Source organism: Phoca vitulina, unplaced genomic scaffold (assembly GCF_004348235.1).
Source record: "Phoca vitulina isolate PV1807 unplaced genomic scaffold, GSC_HSeal_1.0 scaffold2, whole genome shotgun sequence".
Taxonomy (NCBI): domain Eukaryota; kingdom Metazoa; phylum Chordata; class Mammalia; order Carnivora; family Phocidae; genus Phoca; species Phoca vitulina.
Window position 1 is genome coordinate 97,018,741 of NW_022589705.1, and position 24,091 is coordinate 97,042,831.

Here is a 24,091-nt window from a genome sequence, read left to right on the forward strand (position 1 = left end):
TCACCTGCACCACTTCCCCCTGAGCCTCCATCACCTGCACCACCTCCCCCTGCGCCTCCATCACTTGAGCCTCCATCACCTGCACCACCTCCCCCTGCGCCTCCATCACCTGAGCCTCCATCACCTGCACCACCTCCTGCTGCACCTCCATCACCTGCATCACCTCTACCCCAGGCTGGCTCCTCTTCCTCCAAGCACTCTTGCTTTCAGTGTTCTGCTCATGGAAACTTTCCCCCGAATGACCCTCCAGGGCAGTTCTTCGGCCCCCTCTGGGCTTCAGCCCCCATAAGCCCCACAGCTAGCTGTGCCTCCCCACCTCTCTGCCCTGAGCTGCAGGTTCATCCTCTCAGCTGTCTGTTGGCTCTGTCCACATGGGTATTCCTAGAACATTCCCTCTCGCCCATTTCTATTGCTGGTCTTGGGAGTTCCTGCCTGGATTACAGTCGTCTACCTGTCACCAGAGTCCCATTCCTACTGCTCACCCATGGACCTATCACATTATGCCTTTCTCTAAAGCCCTCAGTGGCTACGCGGGGCCTTCAGCATCAGGTCCAAGCAGCTCAGCTTGGCATGCTGAACCACTCATAGCCAGCCTTGTCTACTTTTCCAGCTTCCTCTTCTCTAGGTCTCCTGCATACCTGATCTGGGGCCTGCCTGCACCTTTTCCCTGCACACCTGACCTCAGGCACACCTGCCTGTCTCTTCCCTCATGCCCATGGCAGCCCTGTCCTTGTTCTTGCTGTTGCCTTGGGGGCCTGCTACATTTCCCCATCTGCCAGGAACTTCAAGGCCTTAGGGTCCAATGCAGAGGGTAGTTCCCAGGCCTAAGTGGATCACCCCATAGTATTTTCAGGGTTACCCTGGGGATGGGAGACAGTGGGGAGGGAGTTTGCACTTTCCATTCCTAACTCCCATTACCATCTGCATCTTTTTTAAAAAAAGATTTATTTATTTATTTTAGAGAGAGAGAGCGTGAGCAGGGAGAGGGGCAGAGGGAGAAAGAGATGGCTTGAGCCACCCAGGCACCTCCCATCTGCACCTTCTAAGGGACCTGCCTAGAGTCACAGAACTCTAAGAGGCAAAGAGCTGGGACAGGCCTGCCCAACTGCAAAGCCAACACTCAGAATGCAACCTCATGCCATTTTGCTCCAGAAACCACCATGATTTCTATAGCTTTCTGGTTTAAGTCTTCGACATTGAATGCCAGTTCAGCCCCTGGGCACCCTCTCCCCAATAACTGCCCCCACCCCCAGCCTAAATCCAAGGAGGAATATACGGGGCTCATGCCCCCAAGGCTTCCCCATCTCTCATATTCACCTGAGCAGGGGCAGGCAGGATTTCTCAGCTCGCCCTTGAGAACATGAATAGCCTGCCTGTGACCCAGGGGGATGGGGATGACTCGGGGACAGGAGGCAAGCCCCTGAATTGCCAGAAGACAAGGGCTCATCCCACATAACCCTATGGCAGGGACGTGCCCTGGTCACACGTGAGATGGTTCTTGAATCCAATATCTACCTGCTTGTCTTCTAACTCTGAATTATGACAAGTAATGCTGGGTTTCCCTTTATTACAGGGGCAGCAAGCAAGCTTCATTTCAAAATAAGCTTATTTAAGAAAAAAGCTGACTAAAAGAAAAAATATAAACTCAGAAATAGGGCTGGTAGTGTGCACGCATGACCCAAACCCCAAGATGGAAGGCCAGTGACTGCAGCGTGGGAAATCTTGCCAAAGACAGAGAGACAGACAGAGAGCGGAGCACGAGAGCGTGTCCCTGACATCCCGGCAAAATCTCATCCCAGCAATCCCAGGAAAAGGCGTGTAGATGCCAGAGCAGAACCCCAGGGCAAATGTGCATTCTAGGACATCATGCAGTTCTTGCTTTCCTTTGAAACTAATTTTACATCCCCTTTTGTGAAAGGGTGTCAGGGTCGCTCATCTTACAGGAAGTGTATCAGGAGAATCTGGGGAGAGACCAGAACCCCAGCGGACGGTGTGTTCCAGGCCAGCCCTGGTCAGGAGCCCTGGGGGGCGGGGTGTCTAGGCATGGGAAGCACATCTGAAGGGATGTGTGTGTCCCTGGCGCACACACATGCATGCACACACACAGGCCCGCTGCACTTACCGGCCAAGGGCCCACAGTCTGCTGTCACTCATGCATGCAGAGACGCCGGGGAAAGGCCTGTCCTCACACAGGTCAGCTGCTCTGCCCCACTCAGGCCAGGTGGGCAGTGCTGAGCTTCCCACGTGCGGAAGGCACTGCTGAGCCAGGCCACTCCTTGGGCAGTCTCTTGCTGCTCTAAAAAGCAGATGCCAACAGGGCAGGTGAAGACCAAGAGTCCCAGATCCCCACAGGGGTGTTGGGGGGGCCAGAAGGACTGGAGAGCCACACAGTGCCACCTAGACCCTCGGGCTTATCTTCAGGGGAAGTGAACATCCAGCTACAGCACATTTCAGACAGACTCAGAGAGCATGTCCCATACTTTTGGAGGGGGGCAGGGGGGCTGGACCAGTTCCTACCTCCCCGGGGTGGAAGTGTACCCAGGGGCACTTTTGCTTTCTTCCCTCTGGGCCCTGGTCCTGGCCAAGTTCCTGTCTCTACAGCTCTTGCTGCAGCCACTCCCAGAGGAACAGGCAGGGCTGCCCCAGTGCCTCCCTCGGGGGAGCCAGGCCTCGATCAAGGCCACAGGCATCTCCACACTAGGCAGCCCAAGGCCCAAGTCCCCAAGGGGCAGCCCCTCCTCTGTGGCTCAAGGGGAGATAAGGGTCACACACAGCATGAGATCACAGGGCTGGGCAGGGAGCATTTCTCGCCCCTTCTGGTGTCAGGACCAGCTGGTCTGGTCCTTCAGAGAGAAGTTCTTAAAGATTATGAATGGGGAGCGAGGGAGATCTGTCCCTGGTGCTGGCCGTCCTGCAGGGGGTGGGGGCGCAGCTTCCTGCAGCAGGACTAGACTAGGGGAGCATTTCCCTCGTGAAACAAAGCCCTGCCCTTCACACCGGGTAGAAAATCTGCAGGTCTTAATGGCTCACCTCCAGGATTCCCTACTCACTGGTGTGAGTGGGAGATGCCGGGTGAAGGAGCAGCTCCCTCGGGGGTGGCCATGCAATCCTGGGGGACTCCAGGCAGCACCCTGAGGCTGCACTGAGCTGAGGGTACCCTGTGGCTACCAGAGCTGCAGCATTTCCAGTCCCCCCCCCGCCCCCCCAGCCCCGCGGCTGCAGTGACCTGAGTACCCAGCTGGCGCGTCAGAGATGGAACCTCTGCGTCCACCTCTGAGTGGGGTAATCAGTGAACCAAGGGGCTGGCCACCCCCCACCCCAGCCCTCTGTGATGGCGAGGGTGTCCTTGGGGAGGGCCTGCTTCCTCCGCTCAGTTTGGGACATCCACAAGAAGAGAGCATGTCTCTCTGTCTCCTCTCACCAACGACCGACCCGACCGAAGTCCTAACTGAGCCGAGGCAGGAAAACAGAGTTCCAGGGTTGGGAAGAAAACAAGCAAGGCTGCCTGTGATTACAGCCGCGATCACTCATCAGCGCGTCTCAGAGCCTGACTCAGCAGTCAGAGCCGCCAACACAGGAGGAGCCGAGGAGGCCCAGCTCCGCGGATGGATGGAGCTGCTCCAAGCTTCCCGGGCACAGGGGTGGCTTTTAACCGCTTACACCCCAGGATGGGAGGAGGAGAGAGGCCTGCATCCTGGTATTCCCAGGATGCGCTGTCTCAGAGACAGTCTGTCCACACGAAATGGCCCTGGACACTGGGCCCTCCCCAGGTGTGGTTGGGGTCTCTTCCTCTCTGGAGCCCTGCATGAACGACCCGCTAGGTGGGGCGATTCCCCATGCAGTGACCGGGTAGTGGGCCTGCTTGGGGAACGGGGCGGGGCGGGGGGGGGGTGCTGCCATCTTGATGGCTGATTTGAGTTTCTGCAGCAACATGGGGGTGGGGGTCGGGACTGTGGGGACAGGTACCGCCCACTCCTGGCCAGCTCTGCACTGGGACACTCTGGCCATCATGCCCAGCAAGGCCCCTTTCCCTTGTGCTTAGCATGGTGCCCGGCAGAGCTTCCGGCTGGCTGTCCACACTGATCCCGGGCTGACAGCACACACAGCGGGTGCCGGATCCCTGGACGGTAGCTCTTAACCTCACGCTTTAGATGTATTTCAGTAGCGACCCTTGGAAGTTGGGGGGACAGATCCTTGCTTCCAGTTGCAGAGGGGAATCAGGAGGCTGAGCAGAATGCTGGCTGAGCAGCACGCCTGACACATCTGGGGCCCCCTAAAGTCTGTAGCACAAACCTGCCCCTGCCGGGGGAGGTACACACTACAGCGTCCTGAGTGCCTCCCACCCACCCTCCATGGGACACATGCCCTGTCTTACCTGCTCACCCTGTCACCCTCAGGTGAGCTCCGACACCCTCCCCAGGCTGCTGAGCCAAGACTGGGGGGGTCTACCTTCAAGTACGCCGGCAGCTGTGGCTGGGGGAGACCCCATACTCGAGAGCGCAAAGCCCCAGCTCCGGATGTAACTGTGGACCTTTGACACAACACTGCTCACCCCCACTCTGGCGTCCTTGTGGACTCTCACCCCGAGCCCACAACCCTTGATGTGTAATCCTTGCCAAGGGGAAAATAAACAGCAGACTAGAAAGAAGTCACAGAACCCTCTGGAGGGGAGTTCTATATGTCGAGGTATTAATCCCCAGTACCTGTGACTATGTCGAGGTATTAATCCCCAGTACCTGTGACTATGACCTTAGATGGTAAAAGGGTCTTTGCAGATGTAATTAAGGTAAGGACCCAGTGATGAGGTCATCCTGGATTGGCGGTGGGAGGGGGGGAGCCCTAAATCCAATGACAAGTGTCCTTCTACGAAGAGAAGCTGCCGACAGGGAAGGAAGGGGATGTGAAGGTAGAGGCGGATGACATGTCCACAAACCAGGGAACGTGGAGGATCGCCAGCAGTACCAGGAGCGGGGAGAGAGGCCTGAGCAGGCTGGAGCCTCCAAAGGGAACCAGCCCTGCCCACACCTTGATTCCAGACCTCTAGCCTCCAGGACTGGGCGAGAATCAATATGGCTGTTTCGAGCTACCCTGTTTATGGTGATTTGTTCGGGTAGCCCTGGAGAACTAACATACCCACCTAACCTTTTAAACCCTGCAATGTCAGCAGGCTATATGGGAGGCAGAGGAATGGCTTTCTCTTGGGGGAAGAGCCCCTTCGTGTGTGTGTGCGTGTGGGGGGGAAGCTGGAGCCCTGTGTCCCCAGCCCTGGCTTAGCTCCACACGTTGGTGGGGAGGAGGAGACTGTGGGGATGTTTCTGCAGCTCTCCCTGCATTAGCATCTGTGAGCAGGCTCCTGGGGCTCTCCCTGCTTCTCCAGGGGACTGTAAGAATAAATAACAAATGGTTTCAAAGAGGATTATGTCCCAGCACCACATGACGGAAGCATGAAAGATTAATATCTTGCCCATGCAGCTCTACACTAGCAATGTGAAAGCCGGCTTTACCCCACCACATCCATTAGAGGCTCTGCTGAACTAAAAGCCATGCAAAAGAGAGCCGCCAGGCACTGCACCTTTGCAATCATAATTTACAGAAAAAAAATATTTATAAATGAAAATACTCATTGCTGGTGAGGTTACAATGAAGCTACTCCACTGAGCTGTTTCTACTTCTGGGGTCCATGGCATGTTCTTCTGGGCAAACAACTGGGGTAATACAGGTCCACAGCCTGGGACCCAGAAGTCCTACTTATAAATGTATCCTAAAGGTTCAAGAGAACAAACGAACTTAGATGCACACACACACCCCTACAGCTGCGAAGTCCCTAAGGAAATTTAAGTGAATGATGGGGAAACCATAGGCTATAACGTGGTCGCTCACAGTGACCGTCGTTCTGTTTGGGCAAGTGCTCGTGAGTGAGGCACGTGGAGAGCACCCACGTGCTCTCTGCCGGCAGAAGGGAAAGCAGACAGGTGAGTGGGGAGGGGTCCCTCCTCCCTCCGCACTATTCCTGCTGCAGATTCAATCCCCCTTTTTGGGGCAGAGGGCTCGTGCACACCAGGCAGGGAGAGGCTCCAGTGGCAACATAGGAATCGCACAGGGGGTTTCACCAGCACTGCTCCTCACCAGCAGAACTGGAGCCAGGGTGGCCAGCTGGGGGATGGGCTGCGCCTTCCTGGGGTTTCCCCTTAGGAGGATTCCTGGTGACCCCGGCCCAGGAGTGAGACCAGGAGTGTGCATCTGCCCTGCTACTGAGGTTGGTCTGGGACACGGGATCGGGAGTCCTCTGAGGTCATGGTCTAGCTCTGTCCTCTGGTTGCATGACCTGAGCGAAGGCAGAGTGCCTGTTCACTCCCCCTGCCCCCGCGAAGTGCCGAGGATCATATTACCTCGTATTACCTAATCCTGGGGTGGCTGGAGGATTAAGAGTAAATGCAGGCCAGGTTTAAGCAGGGGTCTGACAAAGAGCAGATCTGCTATGGGACAAATGGCAGCTCTGGTACAATAATGACAGTGACAGCAAGCATAGGTGCTATCATCTTCACCATTAAGCCCATTGTCAACACTATCATCATCACCACCATCATCCCCACCCCCATCATCACCACCACCACCACCATCCTCACTACCATCATCACCATCATCCCCACCCCATCATCATCACCACCATCACCACCCTCATCATCACCACCACCAACTCCATCACCACTGTCCCCTTCCCCATCATCACCACCATCATTCCCACCCCCATCATCATCCCCACCCCCATTATCATCATCACCACCCTCATCACCATCACCACTACCATCATCATCATCACCGCCATCACCACCACCATCATCCCCACCCCCATCATCATCACCACCACCACCATCCCCACTACCATCATCACCATCATCCCCATCATACCCACCCCTATCCCCACCCCCATCATCATCATCACCACCACCACCATCCCCACTACCCTCATCACCATCATCCCCACCATCCCCACCCCCATCATCATCACCACCATCATCCCCACCCCCATCATCACCACCACCACCACCATCCCCACTACCATCATCACCATCATCCCCATCATCCCCACCCCTATCCCCACCCCCATCATCATCATCACCACCACCACCATCCCCACTACCCTCATCACCAACATCCCCACCACCATCCCCACTACCATCATCATCATCACCACCATCACCATCACCATCATCCCCACCCCCATCATCATCACCACCACCACCATCCCCACTACCACGATCACCATCATCCTCACCACCACCATCATCATCACCATCACCACCCTCATCCCCATCACCACTGTCGCCTTCCCCATCATCACCACCATCATCCCCACCCCCATTCCCATCATCCCCAGTACCATCATCATCATCATCTTCCAGCATCACACGAAGCGTCTGCTCCTTCTCACAGCGGGACAAAAGGCTTTCAGCTGTTCAGGCTTCCCCGACGGCTCCCATCTCCCCTACAAATATGCTCACGGGACCTCTCTGCCTGCCCCGTGGGACAACTCAATCTGAATGCCCTGGAATGGTTTCTGCAGTTGGGAGGCATTATCTCTGCATAATGAAGCGGCTTGGCTGTATAAACATGAGCGGCATCCTGGCTGCTGGGCACTGAACATGTGGTCTATCCAGGAAGGCCAGGGGCTGCAGGACAGGGGCCGTCCATCCAGAGGCCAGGCGGCTGGGAGGCTGTGGCCGCTGGCCTGTGGATGCCAGCCGAGGACCACAGTTGTCTCAGCACGCTGTTTCTGGCTGGGTGCCAGGGCCCAGCGGCCACAGCTGCCCCGACCTCCCTGGGGCACTGCTTGTAGTTCAGGGTGTGCCAGGATCATGCCCTGGATCCGCTGGTGGGGAAGACATGCTGTGGAGAATCCACTGGCGGGTAGCCAGTGTGGGGGAGATGAAATCAGGGAGCCTGCAGCGGGGGGTGGCCTTTGTCTGCCCCTGGGAGCCCAGGCTTGGTCCCCTGGCTTCAGCTTTAGGACCCGAAGCCCACGAGGTGGTGAGTGCATTGCAGGTCAGCTCCACTGAGTGGGGCCTCTGGAGGTTCCCCGGAGGAGGAGTGGGCAGAAGGGGAACCCCAAAGAGCAGTCGTGGCCGAGGACATGACTTCATGCCTGAGCCACGTCTCACAAAGAACTTGTGGACTCATCCGGACCGTGGCATTTACCTCTCTCTGCAGCTGAGCCTGGGGCGCGGACACTGCGAGGGAGTTGGGCGGTGAGGCTGGCCTCCGATGTGTGGAGTGCGCTGGCTTCAAAGGACAGTGTGCACTGAGGAGTCTTGGAGTCAGCCTGGGCCAGGCAAGTGCACTTGGGGCCCGGGGCGGGGGGGGGGGGGGGATGCCCCGGGCCCCATCCCTTGCACTAGCAAATTCACCAACACATACAGGGACACGAACATTTCTCTGGAGGACCAGGCACAGGTTGTCTGGCTCAGGAAGCGGGGAGGCCTGGGTTGAGGATGTAAGAGTCTCCTCTAAGGACAGTCCTATGCATGGAGCAGGGTGCTAGGGACCGTGGCCCAAGGTTTGGCTTCTGCCCAGAGGGTTCCCTGTGCTGACCATTCTGAGTCAGGTGGCTGCACGCAGTCTATGGGCTGTGCTTCCATGCCCCTTCCCAGCTTGGCAGAGGGCGCCTCTAACTGGGTGAACAGGAGTTCCATGTGCCATTTCCTACCCTGCTCTGCTTTCTGGGAGAGTCCACTGTACTGGATGGTTGCTGAGAGCCTGCTTCTCGTGTGTGTGTGTCTGAGGGCTGAGCTGGGGAGACAGAGTGGTGATGAGGCAGACATGCCCCATCCTCATGGGCACGTGGTCCGGGAGGAACCAGACACCAGCAACAGTGACCACTGTGGAGTGCAGGGAGACCTACAGGATGCTGCAAGGGGGCTCAGGGAGCCAACAGAGGCCGGTGGTCGAGCGCGGCACTGCGACCCCACCCAGCTCTGCCAACAAGTAGGATTCCTCCCCGAGCCTTGGTTCCTTCTCTCCAAAATGAGGCCGCTGGACTACAGGCAGCAGAGTGAGGAGCCTGAGGGGACTTTCCTGAGGCCCACCGGCTGGAGAAGCGAGGCCGAATCAGTTAAAGTGCCTGCTCACCCTGGGGCTGCTTCAGAGACCAGGGATTCTGCCTGAGCTGGGGTCAGGTGCCCTCTTGTCCCCTTGAAGGGCTGGCAGAAGGGCCCTTTGGCCTGTGATGTGTTTGCTTGCAGAGCGCTGGGTGAGAGCCTGGGGCTGCACCTGCTGCCCCCTCTCCTACTGCCCACACAGGCTGCCACCCAGGGACCCACATGGGCCCTCGGCACCCATCCAGCCCAGCAGCTCCCTACTGGTTACCATGGTTACCAGGCTGCAGGAGGGTGGGCAGAAACCCTCTTCTCCTCAGCCCTCTCGGGGGCACCCTGTGGGCTTTGCCAGTCCTCCCAACCATGGGTGAGGCAGGGAGCAAGGGCCCAGCTCGGCACACAGGCTCTGTGAGTGTGTGTGTTTGGGAAGGTGGGGTGACTATGGCAGCTGGAACAGCTCGGGGCTCCCTGAGGGATGCACAGGGCAGGGCTGGGGGGCTCGTGGGACCCGGTCAGCTTTTCCTCTCCCCAAGCTGCATGACTGACCCAGCTCAGCCCCAGAGGAGGCAGGAAACATCTTCTAAAGATGAGCAGCCGCCCAAGAAGCTTCCTCGCTTGGCCCAGCGTCCTTCCCCCGAGGTCACCCCAGTACCCCTTGCTGTCTCTGCACTTTTTGCACACAGCTCTCCCTGCCCAGAATGCTGCCCGGTCCTATCGCCCTCTGACACTCAATGTAGCCCTGCCAGCTTCAGCCTCACCTCTTTTCCTGACCACACAGGATGCACAGTACCCGGTGTGCCTGCCTGGCCTGCAGACGCTTCTCTTGTGTTCTGGACCCCACGTCTTCGCCCCCACTGACTGTGACCTCATCTGCACCTCTCTGGGGCAGTGAAGGAATGGCTGAGTCCCCAGCACGGGCCTCACCGGCACGAAGCCAGGACTGGGGGCACGAGGCCTCCTACGAGCAGCCACAGACCCTTGGGCTGCAACATTGGGCCTGCGATGCTTGGCGCATCTTATCTGAACAAATCCTTTTGTTAGGACAGTGGGTCCACGTCCTGCAGGAGATGGCCTGCATGCCCTGGTGGCCTCTCCTAGACCCATCTTTCAGAATAAAGGAAAAGCATAGTAAGGCAGCATCCCTGGTGCCTCCAAAGGGCCCTGGCCGGTCCCCAGACACCCCTGCTCCCCTTTTTCAACAGGCAGGTGTAAACAGGGAGGTTTCTGCTGCTCCAGGGAAGTCAGTGTGTGCCTATGGCCCTGTAGAAAGGTGATTTTCAGCTGGGATTTGCAATTTCTGTTCTGGGCATCGTGTGTCCTTTGCAGGGGCAAAGGGACAGAGATGGCTCTGGGCCTCCTGTCCCTGACACTTGAACACCTCCTGGCCAGGGTGACTAAAAATACCTTCTTATTGAGAGGGAAAGGCAATACCTCCTGGGGTAGGGGAGAGGAAGCCGTGAGCAGAGGGGGGGAGAGGAGCCATGGAGATGGGGGAGGGGAGATGCCACAGGATAAGACCAGAGTGACAGAGCCCGTGCCTTTGCGGAACTCCAGCTTCCTCCGCACCTGGACCGGCAGCATCCCCAGCCAAACCTCATTCCGAGAGGACCCGGACACCAGTAACAACAGCATCTAGCCATGCTTGTTAAGATAAAAGCACGAGTTGAAGTGTGAAGATGACAAAAGTGTAGCAGGTCATTCCAGTAAAACGTGGGCTTCCTCTGTTCCTGAGAATCGAGGAAATCCCAGAGAAGCCCTTCTCATCAGGACCTCCAGCGATCAAAGCTTCCTTGTGCGCTGCCTTAAGGAGAAGCAAGGGCAGGAAGCTCACCAGTAAACAGAACGAGCTGGGGAGTGTTTCTCAGAGTGGGGTTCTCCGAACCCCTGGACCAGCGCTGGCAGAAGACGGAGCTCACTGAGCTGCTCCCGGGCCCTTGGGAGACTGTTTTCGGGCACCAGTCCCTGTGGTCCTGGTGTGTGCGCCTATGGCTCAGGACAGCCTGGCACGCCTGGGGCCCCAGGACCCCCGGAGCCTCCATGCTCCCCGCTCACTGTTGGCAGGGCTACTGGTGAAGACGGAGCGTCAGAATCTCCCTGTCTGTGCCTTCTAGTTATTTCTGACTTGCCTCCATCTAGAAGGGGTGGGGGGCGCTACTTCCAGAGGCCCTGCGACCACGGAGCGTTCAGGATACCAAGGCTCCCAGGCAGAATTTTAGATCCTTCTGCCCTTGGCTGCATGTGACAGCTTGTGGACATCAGGGCTGGAGTTTGCTCTGAAAGATCACACAGTTGCCCAGGGAGGGAACATGAGGACATGCTGTGGTGAAGGGGCGGGTGGGTGTGCTCAGAGGGTGGTTGTGCAGCATCCCCCCCCCCCGCCCCGTGCCTGCGGGCTGCTGCATGGGCATGCAGGTGTGCAGTGGTCTGGCCCTCCAGGAGGCCTGCGGTGAGGGGGGACAGGGCGAGGCGTGTCCCTCCATTCACCGGGAAGCTCCTCTCTACAGACCAGGGGCCACGGGACCGCCCTCCCCACCCTCCACAAAAGCAGCCAGCTGGGCTCTCCCAGGCTGTGCCCCAAGAACAGGCGGCCCTTCTGAGGAGTCCTGAGGGGCATCACAAAGTCCCTCAGAAGGGGACCTGAATCACTGCACGAGCTTTCTGGGGAGCCACCTGGGTTCCAGGTAGGGTGACCTTTCGGGCTCCGTCCGTGACTGGAAGCGGCGGGTGAGGGGGTAGACGACACTGATTGAGCACCCCTGATGAGCCAGGGATTGTCCCTATACTTGGACTCACAAAGTCTCATTTTGCCAATCCAGAAACAGGGAGGCACAAGAATGAAGCCAGGTGGCTGGGAAGGTGAGAGCCAGAGACTGAGGGAGACACAGAGCTAACTCCCCACCAGGGTCCATGGGCCAGACTGGTGACAGAGGGCCCCGTGGACAAGACCTGGTGTTGAGGGGACACGAGGAGCTGCTCATTTACTGCGGAAACTGGCCCAGTGATGACCAGTCTGCTGGTTTGTCCCGAACTCAGGGCAGGGATCTGAGAAAAAAGGCGTGCCTGGCTTTCAGCCTCGGATTGCATGACAGACCTAACCGAGGCCCAGCAGCCAGGGCCCAAGATGTCCGTGGGGGAGATGCCTTGAGTCTGCAGCATGGGTGTGAAGCTGAAGGAGACTGTCCCCTTCTCTGCTTCTTCCCTTGCCCTAATCCTATTTTATCTGTACCCCACATGGCATCGAGAGTCAGGACTGCAGATGCCTGTGCTGGAGTGAGAGAGAAGTGGTGGGCTGCCTGCAAGGAGGAAGGTCAAGGAAGGCAGGTGTTAGGGATGCAGGCCAGCGTCGCGGGGCTCGGCTCGGCTATGAGGGACACACTCAATCCCACACACACACCCGAGGTCTCCAGGGTTAAGTATGTGGCCATCTGGCAGAGCACGGAAAGCCTCCTGAGACCCCGTCCTGCAGGGCTATGAGTTAGAAAGCCGGGTGTGTGGCCATGGGGCACCCTCAGGCTGGGGGTGCTGGGCCCAGAGCTCCTCCGGGGTGTACAGGGACAGAAAGGCCAGCCCTCAGCTGAGCCCCACAGGAAGCAGCAAAGAGTAAGAAGTCACAGCAGGAGCTCACACCCACCCGGCAGGGAGGCTCTGCTACCCGCTAAGGGCAGGCTGAATGGAAAGCCTCGAGCTACCCCCACAGCTGACAGCATGACCAGGTGGGTCACCTTCCCACCTGGTCCAATGTGTGCTCTCTCTTGGGGAGGCCCTGTTCTCTTTTCTTCCCCTGAAGTGGCTGAGCCAAGAAAGTGCTGCCAAGGACCACATCTCCTCACAGAGTGGCCCCCAAGAAAGGGAGGGCACAGAGCGAGTAGAGAACTGAGCGTGTTGGACTTCCCTTCATGAAAAAGGTGGATTTCCATGTCCCTTGGGAGCTGGGATTGAACCCTGACCCTCCTGTGCATCTGAGACCCATCTGTGAGTGTGTGGGGGGGATTTCTGGTATTTCTGGAGCTTGGTGGGACAGGGAGGTGGTACCTGTCTCAGAGTCCTGGCACAGTAAGAACAGAATCAAGGTGTCCATAGGAGCTAGGGAGGCTGGATCATTTTCTCCACCACTCTGTGCCTCAGTTTCCCCATCCAGGCTACCCAGCCCACCTTGCAGGGTTATTTACAAGGACCCATCATGGAGCAAGGTTTTAAGTGCAGGTCCAGCATGGCCTGAGTCTCTTCTCCCCTTTCATCTTGCCCAGTGTCTTGGCTCCCTGCCATCTCTTTGATGACATCTCTGGAAGCATGGCACTCTTGCTCTGGGGACCTGCCAGGCTGGGCAGGATGGTATCACTAGAATTCTCTGCGCTTGATGATATCCTCCACTCCCAACAGCTCCCCAGTGACTCAGATATACCCCAGGGCACTGGTTTCCTCTATGCATGTCAGCAACGTCTCCAGAGGGGCCACCCCAAAGGGCAGCCATGCCCGATGGTTGGGCACATCCATAGCGTGCTGGCATCCTCCAACCGAGAGAGTCAAAGAAGTGACCTGCACTTCCATTAGTGGGATGCAAAGAGTCTATCTGGGATCCGCCCCTGCCCCTGAGTGACCTTGGAGAAGTCTTTGCCTCTGGGCTTCCGTGGACTCCTTTGTGGGGGGAAGATGCCCAAGACCTTTTGCCTCTATGACATGAGACCCCCTGGCTGCTGGGAGAGGGGATGGCGGGAGGCACCGTGTCTCTGGCCCTAGCCACCATCAGAGATGGTCTTCCCCAAATGCTGCCTGCAGCTGCCACTACCCTGCCCTGTTATCCAGGGACTCCAGGAAACCACTCTTGCTCTGGGACCTTTGCTGACATGAAGGTCACCGAGACTTTTATCAAGGACTAAACACATGCTGCTTTCAGCCAGAGTCCCCGGAAACGAAGCACGTTACACAGGTTCTAGTAACGAGGAGGCCTTCCTTTGCCACACGCTGTGCTGTCCAGTTGCCGTGGGCCCAGTACCAAAAAACAGGAAAGTCTGGAGGAGGCCCCCTCCCTCTGAACCCCTACCGGAAACTGCCAAATCAAAACTGTGCCACTCACTTCCTCCTGAATCATTTGAGGTTTAGAAGATCATTGAAAAAGTAAAGGAAAGAAAGAAAGCCAGCCCCACGGGGTGAGGCCTCTCAAGCTGTCCCATCCACAGAGCTCGCTTGCCCCTCAGACCCCTAGTGCCCACGGCTGGCCCTGACCTTTACAAGGCAAGAAGTGGTGTCCCGTCTTTCCACACTTGCGGTGTGCAATTGCTTTGGGGCCCATTTCTTCCCATCCAGGCTCCACACCCAGACCCAAGAGGGTTGTAAGCACAACACCTGGGTTTCACATATTTCATGACCCCCATCCCCCACAGCCTGGCTCAGTCTCAGGGGTGCTGAGCAGGGCCCAGTGTCCGGCAACTGGCAGGGTAGAGAGAAACACAAGCAGCTGGACCCGGTTTTATAGGGGATGCCTCCCCCAGGATGCTTTCCAGGCAGGATCGTACGGTAGCCCAAACACCATCAGTGCCACTGAGGCTGGGTATGGACCTGGAGTGTTCTAAAGGACGTAACCCGGGGAGCCAATGCCCTTTGGGCCCCTGCTGAGAGAGCACACAGGCGGGAGCCCAGGGACCGCACAGGAGCCTGGCTCGCAGGTGGATACTTTTCCAAGCAACAATCAGGAGGGCAGATGGGGCTCCCCACACGCAGGTCCCCAAGCCCTGCAATGTGTTAGCAGAGTGGGAGCTTGCTCTTGGCACTGGAAGGGGGGATGGCGTTTTTGAGGGGGAGGAGAAGTTGCAGAGAAAGAAGAAGTCCTGAAACAACAGACAGTGGGACAGCTGTGGCCTGAACTTGGTGTTCTCACTCCTCGGGTGTGGATGTATTAATTTCCATAAATGCTAATACCCCATTTCCCCAAGAGCTATTACTTATGTCATCTCTCCTTGGATGCGGTTCAACACAGGACAAATGAAAGGGAGAGAAGACAGCTCCCACTGGCCGGTCCCCTGCTCCCCATCCCTGTTCTCTACCAGGCAACGCAGGTCTGTTTCCTAAGGTGGCCACGGTAACCAACTGCCAGGTCGAGATCCCCAGCCTTCAGCCCCACAGCCGAGTCCTGTCATGCCAGGGAGCAAAGAAAGTTACCAACCCCAAAAATGCTGAATCACAAAGTGAGGTTGAGCAGGAAAGTGGGGGTGGGGTGGGGAGGGTGATGGTGGCCAGGAAGGAAGGCAGGAAAGGCTGCTAAGGGGCTTCCCACCTGGAGCCCCCCAGGATGCTCTAGGCAAAACGCAGTCCCCTCCGGGATCCCCCAGGACAAACGGCAGGAGGAGCGGAGCCAGGGTGCGCCTGGGTGGGAGGGTGGCAAGGTGGGCAGGTACATGGGCTGCTGCCGCCGCAGCTGCTGGGTCCCTGCGTCCTGTGGGAGCAGCAGCAGGTAGGGAGGCAGGGAGAGAAGAGAAGCTGAAGACGGGGAAGGGGCACAGGGACGGGGCTGGGTGGGGTTGGGTGTGTAGGTAGCCAGAGGAACTGGTGCAGGAAGGGAGTGCCAAGGTCCTGGGGATCTGCAAGGTGGAGGGAGAGCGTCCACAGGAGGAGACAGGGGCTGGGAGCAGAATGGATGGGAGGATGGGGACAGGGATCAGGAGCTAGAGGCAGGATGAGCCTTTGGGAGCAACAAGGAGGCGAGATGGGGAGGTCCGTGACCAGGCGCGCTCGGATGGGGCTGCGCAGAGGCCGGGAGAGGGGATGGGAAGGGGGGATGGGGGCAGGGGGAGGCGAGGCTGCGGGAAGGGGAGGTGGCAGAGATGGGGATGAATGCACCGGGACGAGGGGAGGGATGAAGTTTGGGGCAGGGGTCGGGGATGGGAGCTGAAAGGTCGGGCGGGATGGGGGAAGGGAGATGATGGAGAAGGAGGTGAACCGGCTGGAGAGGAGGTGAGGACGGAGGCGGGCGCGGGGACGCGCTGTGGAAGAGGAGATGGAGAATCAGCGCGGGCCTCGCGGGTGCCCGCCGCCGCTCTCTCGGCGCACGGCGGTGGACAGCGCGGCCCGCCGGGGTCCCCCAGCACTTACCTGGGGGGCTCCAGCTCCGAATCCTGTGCCCCGCTCCGGATCTTCCTTCCCGCCCTGCCCCGGCGACTTTAGCGCCCCCGAATCCCGCTCGCTCGGCCAGGTTCCGCCTGCAGCATCTTCACCTCGTGGGACGCCCGGGGCCACGCCTCTAGTAGCTTCTCATTGGTTGTCCTTCACGCCAGTCATATTCCAATTGGCTGAGGGGTCGCCGGTCATGCAAATCAGGACGGGCCCGCCGCCGCGCCGATTGGCCGGCGCTACCGAAGCGGAGCCTCGGGGCTTGGGCTCCGATTGGTCCCGAGGCCCTGCCAACGACGCTGACGCGGGGCGGGTTCCCGGCCCGGACGCGCGGCGCGCCGCCTGCCGAGGCTCCTCCTGCTGTGGCGGTGGACCTGGCGACCCTCGGCCGGTCCTCAGCCCGCTAGGCCTGGGGCTCCGGCGGTTACCGGAAGGCCGGCGGGGCTCTGGGTCCGTCGTGGGGACACGTCCTCGACAGCGTGAGCCTCGGCGGCCGGTGCGCGGCCGCGGCCGGCCCGTCTCCTAGGTAACGGTGCCCGCGGCGGGCGGAACCATGCCGGCTGGCGCCGCGGGGGAGGTTGGACGCGGCCTGGAGCGCAGGGGGCGGCCGAGGCGGCCGGGGGCTCCCCGGGCCCGGGGTGGGGGTGCTCCGTGCGGCTTTCCGCGGGGACCCGGTGCCCGCGTCATTCGCATCCCGCCCCGGTCTTGACACCCGGTGCGGCCCGGGGTTCCCGTGGGCGTCGGGGGTCCTTGGGGCTCAGCCTGCGCCTTCTGCCCTTGACCCTGCGCCCCTCTGCTGCCGCTCGGCTTCAGAAGAGCGCGGTGCGGACGGCCTGGGTTTTGCTGAGACCCTGACATTGGCCCTCCGCACTCGGCGTGCCGCAGCCCTTCCTCGGCCAGACCCCAGTGGGGGACCCCTGCAGGGTGCCTGTGCCCCGGCTGCGTCCTCATCTCCGGCCGGGTGCCTGTTCCCTGCTGGCGCTTCCCAGAGCCGCCGCCCAGTGAAGATTGCGAGACTCTGGCTCTTGCAGGAGGCTCTGTACGCCCTGCCGGTCCTGCCTGCCTCTGACCGCCCCTGCATCCACTCCCGCCTTCCCCTCCGCTGTCCGTCTCGCTGGCTTCCTGACGGGCTTAGAGCTGGCCACCTGGGCCCTTCCCGCAGCTTGAATGCTTGCTCTCCTAAGCGTTCATTCCGACTCAGAGGCCCCACCTGTGCGCGTCTCCAGGGCCTGTCTCCGTACAGGACTGCTGCGTTCTCAGACCCGCTCCTGTCTTAAGTGTTGCTATGTCCTATGATCGTGGATAGCGGTCTCCGCTTCCAACCCAGTCTCCGTCCCAGCTCACTGCACGCTCCACACCTTTCTTTTTCATAGATCACACCATGGCTTCCTTGTGTGCTAACTTATGTCCTGTCTTTCTGCCTCACACCAGATACATTCCATGAGGGCAGGGAGCTTGTCTGCTATATTCAGGACGGTTTCTCCAGTACCTGGCACCTGGTACGGATGCAAAGAGGATTGCTTGAGTGAGGGAATTCTAGGCAGCGCTTGATTAGATCTCCACTTACTCCCAAAAAAGCTTCCCAAAGCTTTTCCCAGATCTTGTTCACTGCTTGGAAGGAAGCTTCCCCCTGCTTGCACAGCTTCTCGGCTCCTGCCCCCCTCTTTCTCTAGGGAACCACCGTTGGCGAGATTTCATCCTGGCTTACCTCTTCAGTGCTGGAGTTCCCTGTTCTCTGCCCCCCGCCCGAGGAGACTGAATTCGGCTTGTCTCCTATGTGCTGCTCACACTCACTCTCTTGTCTTTCCCCCACTGGAAAGACTGGTATTTGGCAATCTCCACCATTGTGTGCACTGGAACACAAGAGGTGTGCAGAGCAGAGCCCTCTGGGAGACTTCATAGTCCCCTCATCCTGTAGATGAGACACAGATGCATGGAGGGCAAGAGACTCCCCTGAAGTCTGAGGACAGCGGAGGTTAGCCGGGGCTCCTCAGCCTGTGTCTTACCATAGGCTCCGGGGCCTCTCCTGGCTTTGTAACGGCTTTGGGGCCGGTCATGACCAGCTGTGTGACTTTGGCCTGGCCGTTTAACCCGAGTCTCACTGTCCTTGTCTGTGATACTTACCTACACAGTTGTTGGAATAATACACATAAAAAGGTGACTGCCCGGCTCACAGTAGGCACTCGGTGAAACCTGGTGCATTTTCTTGTGTTGTTTCTCCCCTGGAGAGCCCTTTTTGTGGGCTCAAAGCATGGAGCCCTCCCTGTTTTCTCTTTATTGTTCATCTAGCCCCAAAGGTCCTGTCTTCCCTCCATAGCATTCTTAAGTCCTCCACAGTGTAATTTAATTATTTACTTAATCGTTAAAAAGATTTTCGCTGAGGACCCAGCCCTGCCCTCACTGAGCTCAGTCTTGCAGGACAAGAGAAACATGGAGACTGAGGAAGCATGGTGACTTTCTGTGACAGGATCCCTTGTGGGGGAGCAACCGGTGGGGGATGGGGGTGCTCACCCTGAGGAAGGGGCATTTGATCTGACTCCTAGAGGATGAGTGGGAATTTTCCGGGGGGGGGGTGGTCGTGTGTGTGCTGAGGGGAACCGAGAGGGCATGGTGTCCGGGAGGAATTGTAGCCGGGGCAGAGTGGGGGCAGAGTGGCTGTAGAGAGGAAGGAGGGTCGGGTGGCAGTCAGGTGGGGGTTGGGAGGAAGGGAAGGGAAGGGCAGAGCTCTGTGCCCATCTGTGGGAACCCCCAGGAGCCTGTGTCTCAGGTGCCCTCTCCCTCCATCGCCCACTCAGACTGTTGCTGCCTGCCTCTGCGTGCCCGGCTCACTGTGTCTCGGTTGGGTGGCTGTCCCTTTCAGAAGGGATGCCTTTCCTCCCAGTGCCTCCTACTGGTACAGACTGGGGCAGTCCCATGCATGTGTTTCCTCTGCCCGGTGGACTAGAACGGAAGTGTTCTTCGGCATCTGCCGGCCAAGTGTGGTAGCCAGGGGGAGGGGAAGGAGGTGCTGGGTCAGGAATCTGGGGCAAGTGAGCAAAGCCCCTGCAAAGAAAGCACCGTCCTCGCGCTGGGAAAACACTGCGGGCAGCATGCAGGGGCCCCTGCCAAGGGTGACACTGCCGCCGTGCTCCTGAGGCACAAAGGACTTCCTACACAGGAAGTTTCAGTCCTTTTTTTTTTTTTTTTTTTTAAAGATTTTATTTATTTGAGAGAGTGTGTGAGCGAGAGAGCACAAGCAGGGGGAGCAGCAGAGGGAGAGGGAGAAGCAGGCTCCCCACTGAGCAGGGAGCCTGATGTGGGGCTCGACCTCAGGACCTGGAGATCATGACCTGAGTGGAAGGCAGATGCTTAACTGACTGAGCCACCCAGGTGCCCCAGGAAGTTTCAGTCCTTAATGGCCTCACTTTGTATGAATTAATGTCCCCATTTTATAATGAAGGTCAACAGGAAAACAACATTTCTCTTAAAAAAATGCTTGGGAGTCAACTTTATTGAAACTTCAATTTGATTTTATGAAAATTTATTGAGTTTTGATGGTGAGACAGGTACCAAGGACACAGGAACATAGATCCCCTTATGCAAGTGGTTGGCCAGTGGGCAGGTCCGTACAGGGCAGGTGGCAAGTGCTGTGACCACGGGAAGCTCAGGGGCCAGACGGGCCCAGCAGCTGGCCCCCCCGAGCCTCCAAGATGCTCTGCTGGGCAGGCGGCCCTCCTGCTGGCTGTCAGGCCTCTGCTGCTTACAAGTGGTAGACAGCTGTGTGAGTGTCCTGTGGCTTTTGTAACAATACCACAACCTGGGTGGCTCAAGACAACACAGATTTATCCTCTTTCAGTTCTGGAGGTCGGAAATCCAAAATCAGTATCACTGGGCTAAAGTCAAGGTGTGGGAGGGCTGTATTCCTCCTGGAGGCTCCAGGGGAGAATCTGTTTCCTTGCCTTTTCTAGCCGGTCCTTGGCTTGTGGCCCCTCCCTCCTTCACTTCTCTGTCTGCTTTGTGGTCACCTGACCTTTTCTCTGACCTTCCTGCCTCCCTCTTCTAAGGACCCTTGTGACTGCCTCAGGCCCATCTATGTAATTCAGGGTACTTTCCCCCACCTTCACTTAATCATGCTCCCAGAGTCCCTTTGCTATGTGAGGTCACACATTCACAGGTTCTGGGGATTAGGACAGAGACATTTGGGGGCCATTATTTAGCCACCATGGAAAGCCTCCAAGGGCTTTTCTTGGCTCCTGCACCTCAGCTCCAATGGGAGTAGGGGCTGCCTTCCATCAGGCTGTCTCCACCTAGAGGTCTGGGTTCTGTTGGCAGGACTCCCCACCAATCTCCACCAGTCTCCCTGGCGCTGGCTTTGACCTCAGGCTCTCCCTGGAGTGGCAGGGTAGCCCATGGGGCTTCAGACTGGCCTGGGCAGCAGCTGCCCTCCGAGCAGAGACGGCCTCTCCAGGAGGAACTGTGGCTGGAGTCCTGGGGAAGATGATTGGCACAGTGTGGGTCACATGTTCGTCTTTGAGCCCATCACTAAAGTGCCCGGCCCCAAATTGTGGGCAGCACGTGGGATTGTGGGGGGGGGGGTGTCATTGCTTAAAACAAGGGATATTGCGCAGAGAAAAGTGACTCAGAACAAAAAACGCAACGTGTGTGTGCCTCAGTGCTCATGCGGGGACAGTCCAGATCTGGATGCTGCAGCGAAGGCCTGCTTGTGGAGGCTTTGGGGTGGGGGGCACTCCAGTGGGGGCAGGGCTTTGTGCCTAGGCCTGCTGGGTGTGGGGGAGCTTTCCAGGCCAATCCTGCCCACGCTCTAGGGGCTCCCTCCGCTCCCCACACGCCTGCAAGGGTGGAGGGTGGCCTGGCTACGCAAAGCCCTCATCTTTTGGGTCCTGGTAGAATAGGCTTTCTCAGACTTTGTGGCCTCGTACCCCTTTACACTTTAAAAAATTGTTGAGGACTCCAAAGACCTTTTGTTTAATTATATCTACTAGTGTTTACTGTATTGGAAATGAAATCTGAGAAATGTTAATGTTATTGCTTATGTAGAGATAACAATAGACCTGTTACATGTTAGCATAAAATGTATTTTTTTATGAAAACCAGTTGTTTTCTAGAACAAAAAAATTACCAGGAAGAGGGGTGGTTTTGCATTTTTGTAAGTTTTTGTAGCGTCTGGCATAGTAGACAGCTCGGTCTCATATAGGCTTCTGGTTTTTTTTTTATGATTTATTTATTTATTTAGAGAGATCGCTCGCATGGGGGGAGGGGCAGAGGGAGAGAGAGAGAGAGAACCTCAAGCAGACTACCCACTGAGTGTGGAGCCTGACTTGGGGCTCTATTCCATGACCCTAAGATCATGACCTGAGCCAAAACCAAGAGTCGAAGGCTTAACCGACTGAGCTACCCAGGCACCCCTAGGCATCTGTTTCTAGCCTGTTGAGAAAGTTGTTTTAGTTGAAGTATTTGAAAGAAACTTGGCCTCACCCAGAGAAGGGAGGAGTGTCCTAGGTAATTGTGGACGTTCTCCTCTGGTACTTCACCCAAACTCCACAGTGGTGGTTTCCTGAAGGTTTGTGCAATGTGGAGTTGGGCACCCTGCTTGTGAACTTTGCACGCTCTAGCACATTAAAGTCCTCCGGTCGGTCCTGCGCTTGGGGTGGATCTTTCACTCACACAGGCTTTTGTATCGTGGTGCATTGCTCACCTGGAAAATACTGCTTCTAAGGTATGCTGATCTTCCAAATAGTGCACATTTAATCCTACAATTTCAAAAGATGACTTCTGTCACCGTCCCCATCCATCTCATCAGGACCGTCTTTAAGGAGGAAGCTGTCAGATTCACAGTGGAAGATACAGATTCTCCCAATTCTAATTTTTGCCTGCAAGCCCAACTCATTACCAGTTTTCCTTGAAGTGACAGACTCATTTAGTTCACATTTGGGAGACTGCAAAGTGCCCGAGTTTGAATAAGCACGGTCTCTCTCTCAGTGGCTGTTTTAGTGAAGATGGTATTGCCGGATGACAGGAGCAGTGGGTCCGTGCTGTGTATTTCCCTTCTCATCACAGAGTGTTAAAAGTGCCTGTACTCAAGGGTCAGGATGTAATAAAATTCTTAGTTTTCACAGCGTCACCGAGGACATTCCTAAGTGAAGCTGCCCTGCCTTTTGCTGTGAGTGAAGAACGCACCGCGGCCCGAGGGTTTGGTGCGCCTGCCTTGGGGCTCACGGAGGCCCGGGCCGCTGCGCCCACACTTGCCTTTGCTTTACCAGCGCAAATGTCCACACAGTGAAAAAGGCAAACTGCATCTGACTGTTATGGAACTAGCTTTGACCTTGTGGAGCCCTTGACCACCCCAGGGAACCGCAGGGTCTGGGGACCCCATTTAAAGAACCACCGTCTTGGGAGACGAAATCCACTGCCCTATCTTGCGTGTCATTTTAGTGTACAGAATTCAGCCTCTTATCAGAGCCAAGAGCTTAAGATTCTGTGTCAGCTGAAAAGCGGCTAGAGAATAGAGAAGGTTCAGATCTCTGTCTGGCTAGAAGGCGGATCACATCCTTAGTGAGCCAGGTCACCCAGAAGCCCATAACACTCAAAATCTATCCCAGACCGGCTTTGGCAACAAGAGACTGTTCAAGTAGCTGAGCCGTCCTGGGTGGCTTTAGGGTTTCCTTGAGCCAGGGCTCTAACCGTGACACCGAGACCCATTGGCCCTTGCTTTTGCTTTTGCTCTGCTTGCTTTCCCTGTGTGTCTCGAGGAAGCTGCTCCCACGGCGGCTCCTGACAACTTCATGCTGATGACCTCTCTGCTCCGAGGGCTGCAGAAAAGAGTATTTCCTTCTCTCAGCAGAGCCAGCAGAAGCTGTGAGATGTATATCTCCTAGGTTCTGACTGGGCCATGCTTCCTAGTCCCTTCTAAGACAGCCCTGGTCCCCGAGGCCTGGCACTGTTGTGTGGTGCTCGGCCTGCACAACTGTACAAAGCAGCCTTGCACGTGCGTGTCTCTGTGCCAGTTACGGAGGCCGGCGCAGTCGTGCTGGTGTTGGCTCCTGAGAGCGGGGCAGAGGGCATCTGGAGCAAGAGGGGCACGTTTGCCAGGGGAAGGCGGCGCAGGTACCAGTCTGTTGCACTGGGGTTTGGAGGGAGGAATTGCGAAGTGTGGTTTTTGGGGATGGTGGTTCCTCTGGGATGAAGGGGAGGCAGGAAACTTCCAGAATCCCTCTGAGCACTATGGCCCTTATAACTCCTTTATTTATTCGAACACAAATTGTGCAGGTAATCCTAGAGGCCCAGGTGACCCTCAGACTGGCAGAATGAATGACTGGCTCAGGATTTTGGACCAGAACGTGCTGGTCCCTCCCCACCCACAGAGAGCACGCCAGCCTTTAAAGGAATCGACAGCGTTTCAGTGTGTCCTGAAGTGTCTCGATGGGCCACTCATTAAGCAGGTAAAGAAATTTGCTATTTATTGTCCTATGCATGTTGCTACTGCTCTCAGCTGAGGGGATATTGATTTTCACTTATTTATTTAAGTCTTACCACTGTGCCCATTACCTTGGGCCTTGGCAGTGTTTGGAGGCAAAGTGGCTCATCAGCAAAGAGAATACACGATTCAGCGACTCGGTCAGCACTTCTGACACTGGGTAAAGGTTTCTTTCTGCCCACAATAGAGCCATTTTAAAACCCAGGTAATCTGATTTCTCGTGTTATTTCTGAGCCAGGTTGTTTGCAGGAGGTGGGCCCGTGCACGACCCAACACAGCCTGCTTGCAGCCTGGCGGTTAGAACTGCAGGGGCAGAGCTCTGGGTATCGTGGCAGAAGCCATGTGCCTGGGTGTACCACAGCTTTCTGCACACTCAGGCCCTTGCTCTGTGGCTCTGCACCCGTCTGTGTCCTCCAGGGGC

At 57.2% G+C, this 24,091-nt stretch overlaps 2 protein-coding genes across 10 annotated transcripts in view; one reads left to right on the forward strand and one right to left on the reverse strand.

The window, feature by feature from the left end:
- KCNAB2 (potassium voltage-gated channel subfamily A regulatory beta subunit 2) overlaps positions 1-16,311 on the reverse strand; it is an 83,629-nt gene extending 67,318 nt beyond the window's left edge. Inside the window, exon 1 of one of the 3 annotated variants that reach the window (XM_032394998.1) lies at positions 16,179-16,311. The gene's annotated coding sequence lies outside the window, so the exon portion shown is untranslated. The remainder of the gene's footprint in view (positions 1-16,178) is intronic. The other 2 variants (XM_032395016.1, XM_032395009.1) reach the window with 2 other exon arrangements.
- Positions 16,312-16,415: 104 nt separating this feature from the next.
- NPHP4 (nephrocystin 4) overlaps positions 16,416-24,091 on the forward strand; it is a 113,547-nt gene continuing 105,871 nt past the window's right edge. For 5 of the 7 annotated variants that reach the window (XM_032394940.1, XM_032394964.1, XM_032394959.1 and 2 more), the window contains exons 1-2: positions 16,416-16,722; positions 23,463-23,635. In XM_032394940.1, the coding sequence (XP_032250831.1) occupies positions 23,501-23,635 (135 nt within the window). In that variant the 5' untranslated portion in view covers positions 16,416-16,722; positions 23,463-23,500. Of the gene's footprint in view, positions 16,723-17,167; positions 17,696-21,552; positions 23,301-23,462; positions 23,636-24,091 lie in introns of those variants that run through there. The other 2 variants (XM_032394960.1, XM_032394950.1) reach the window with 2 other exon arrangements.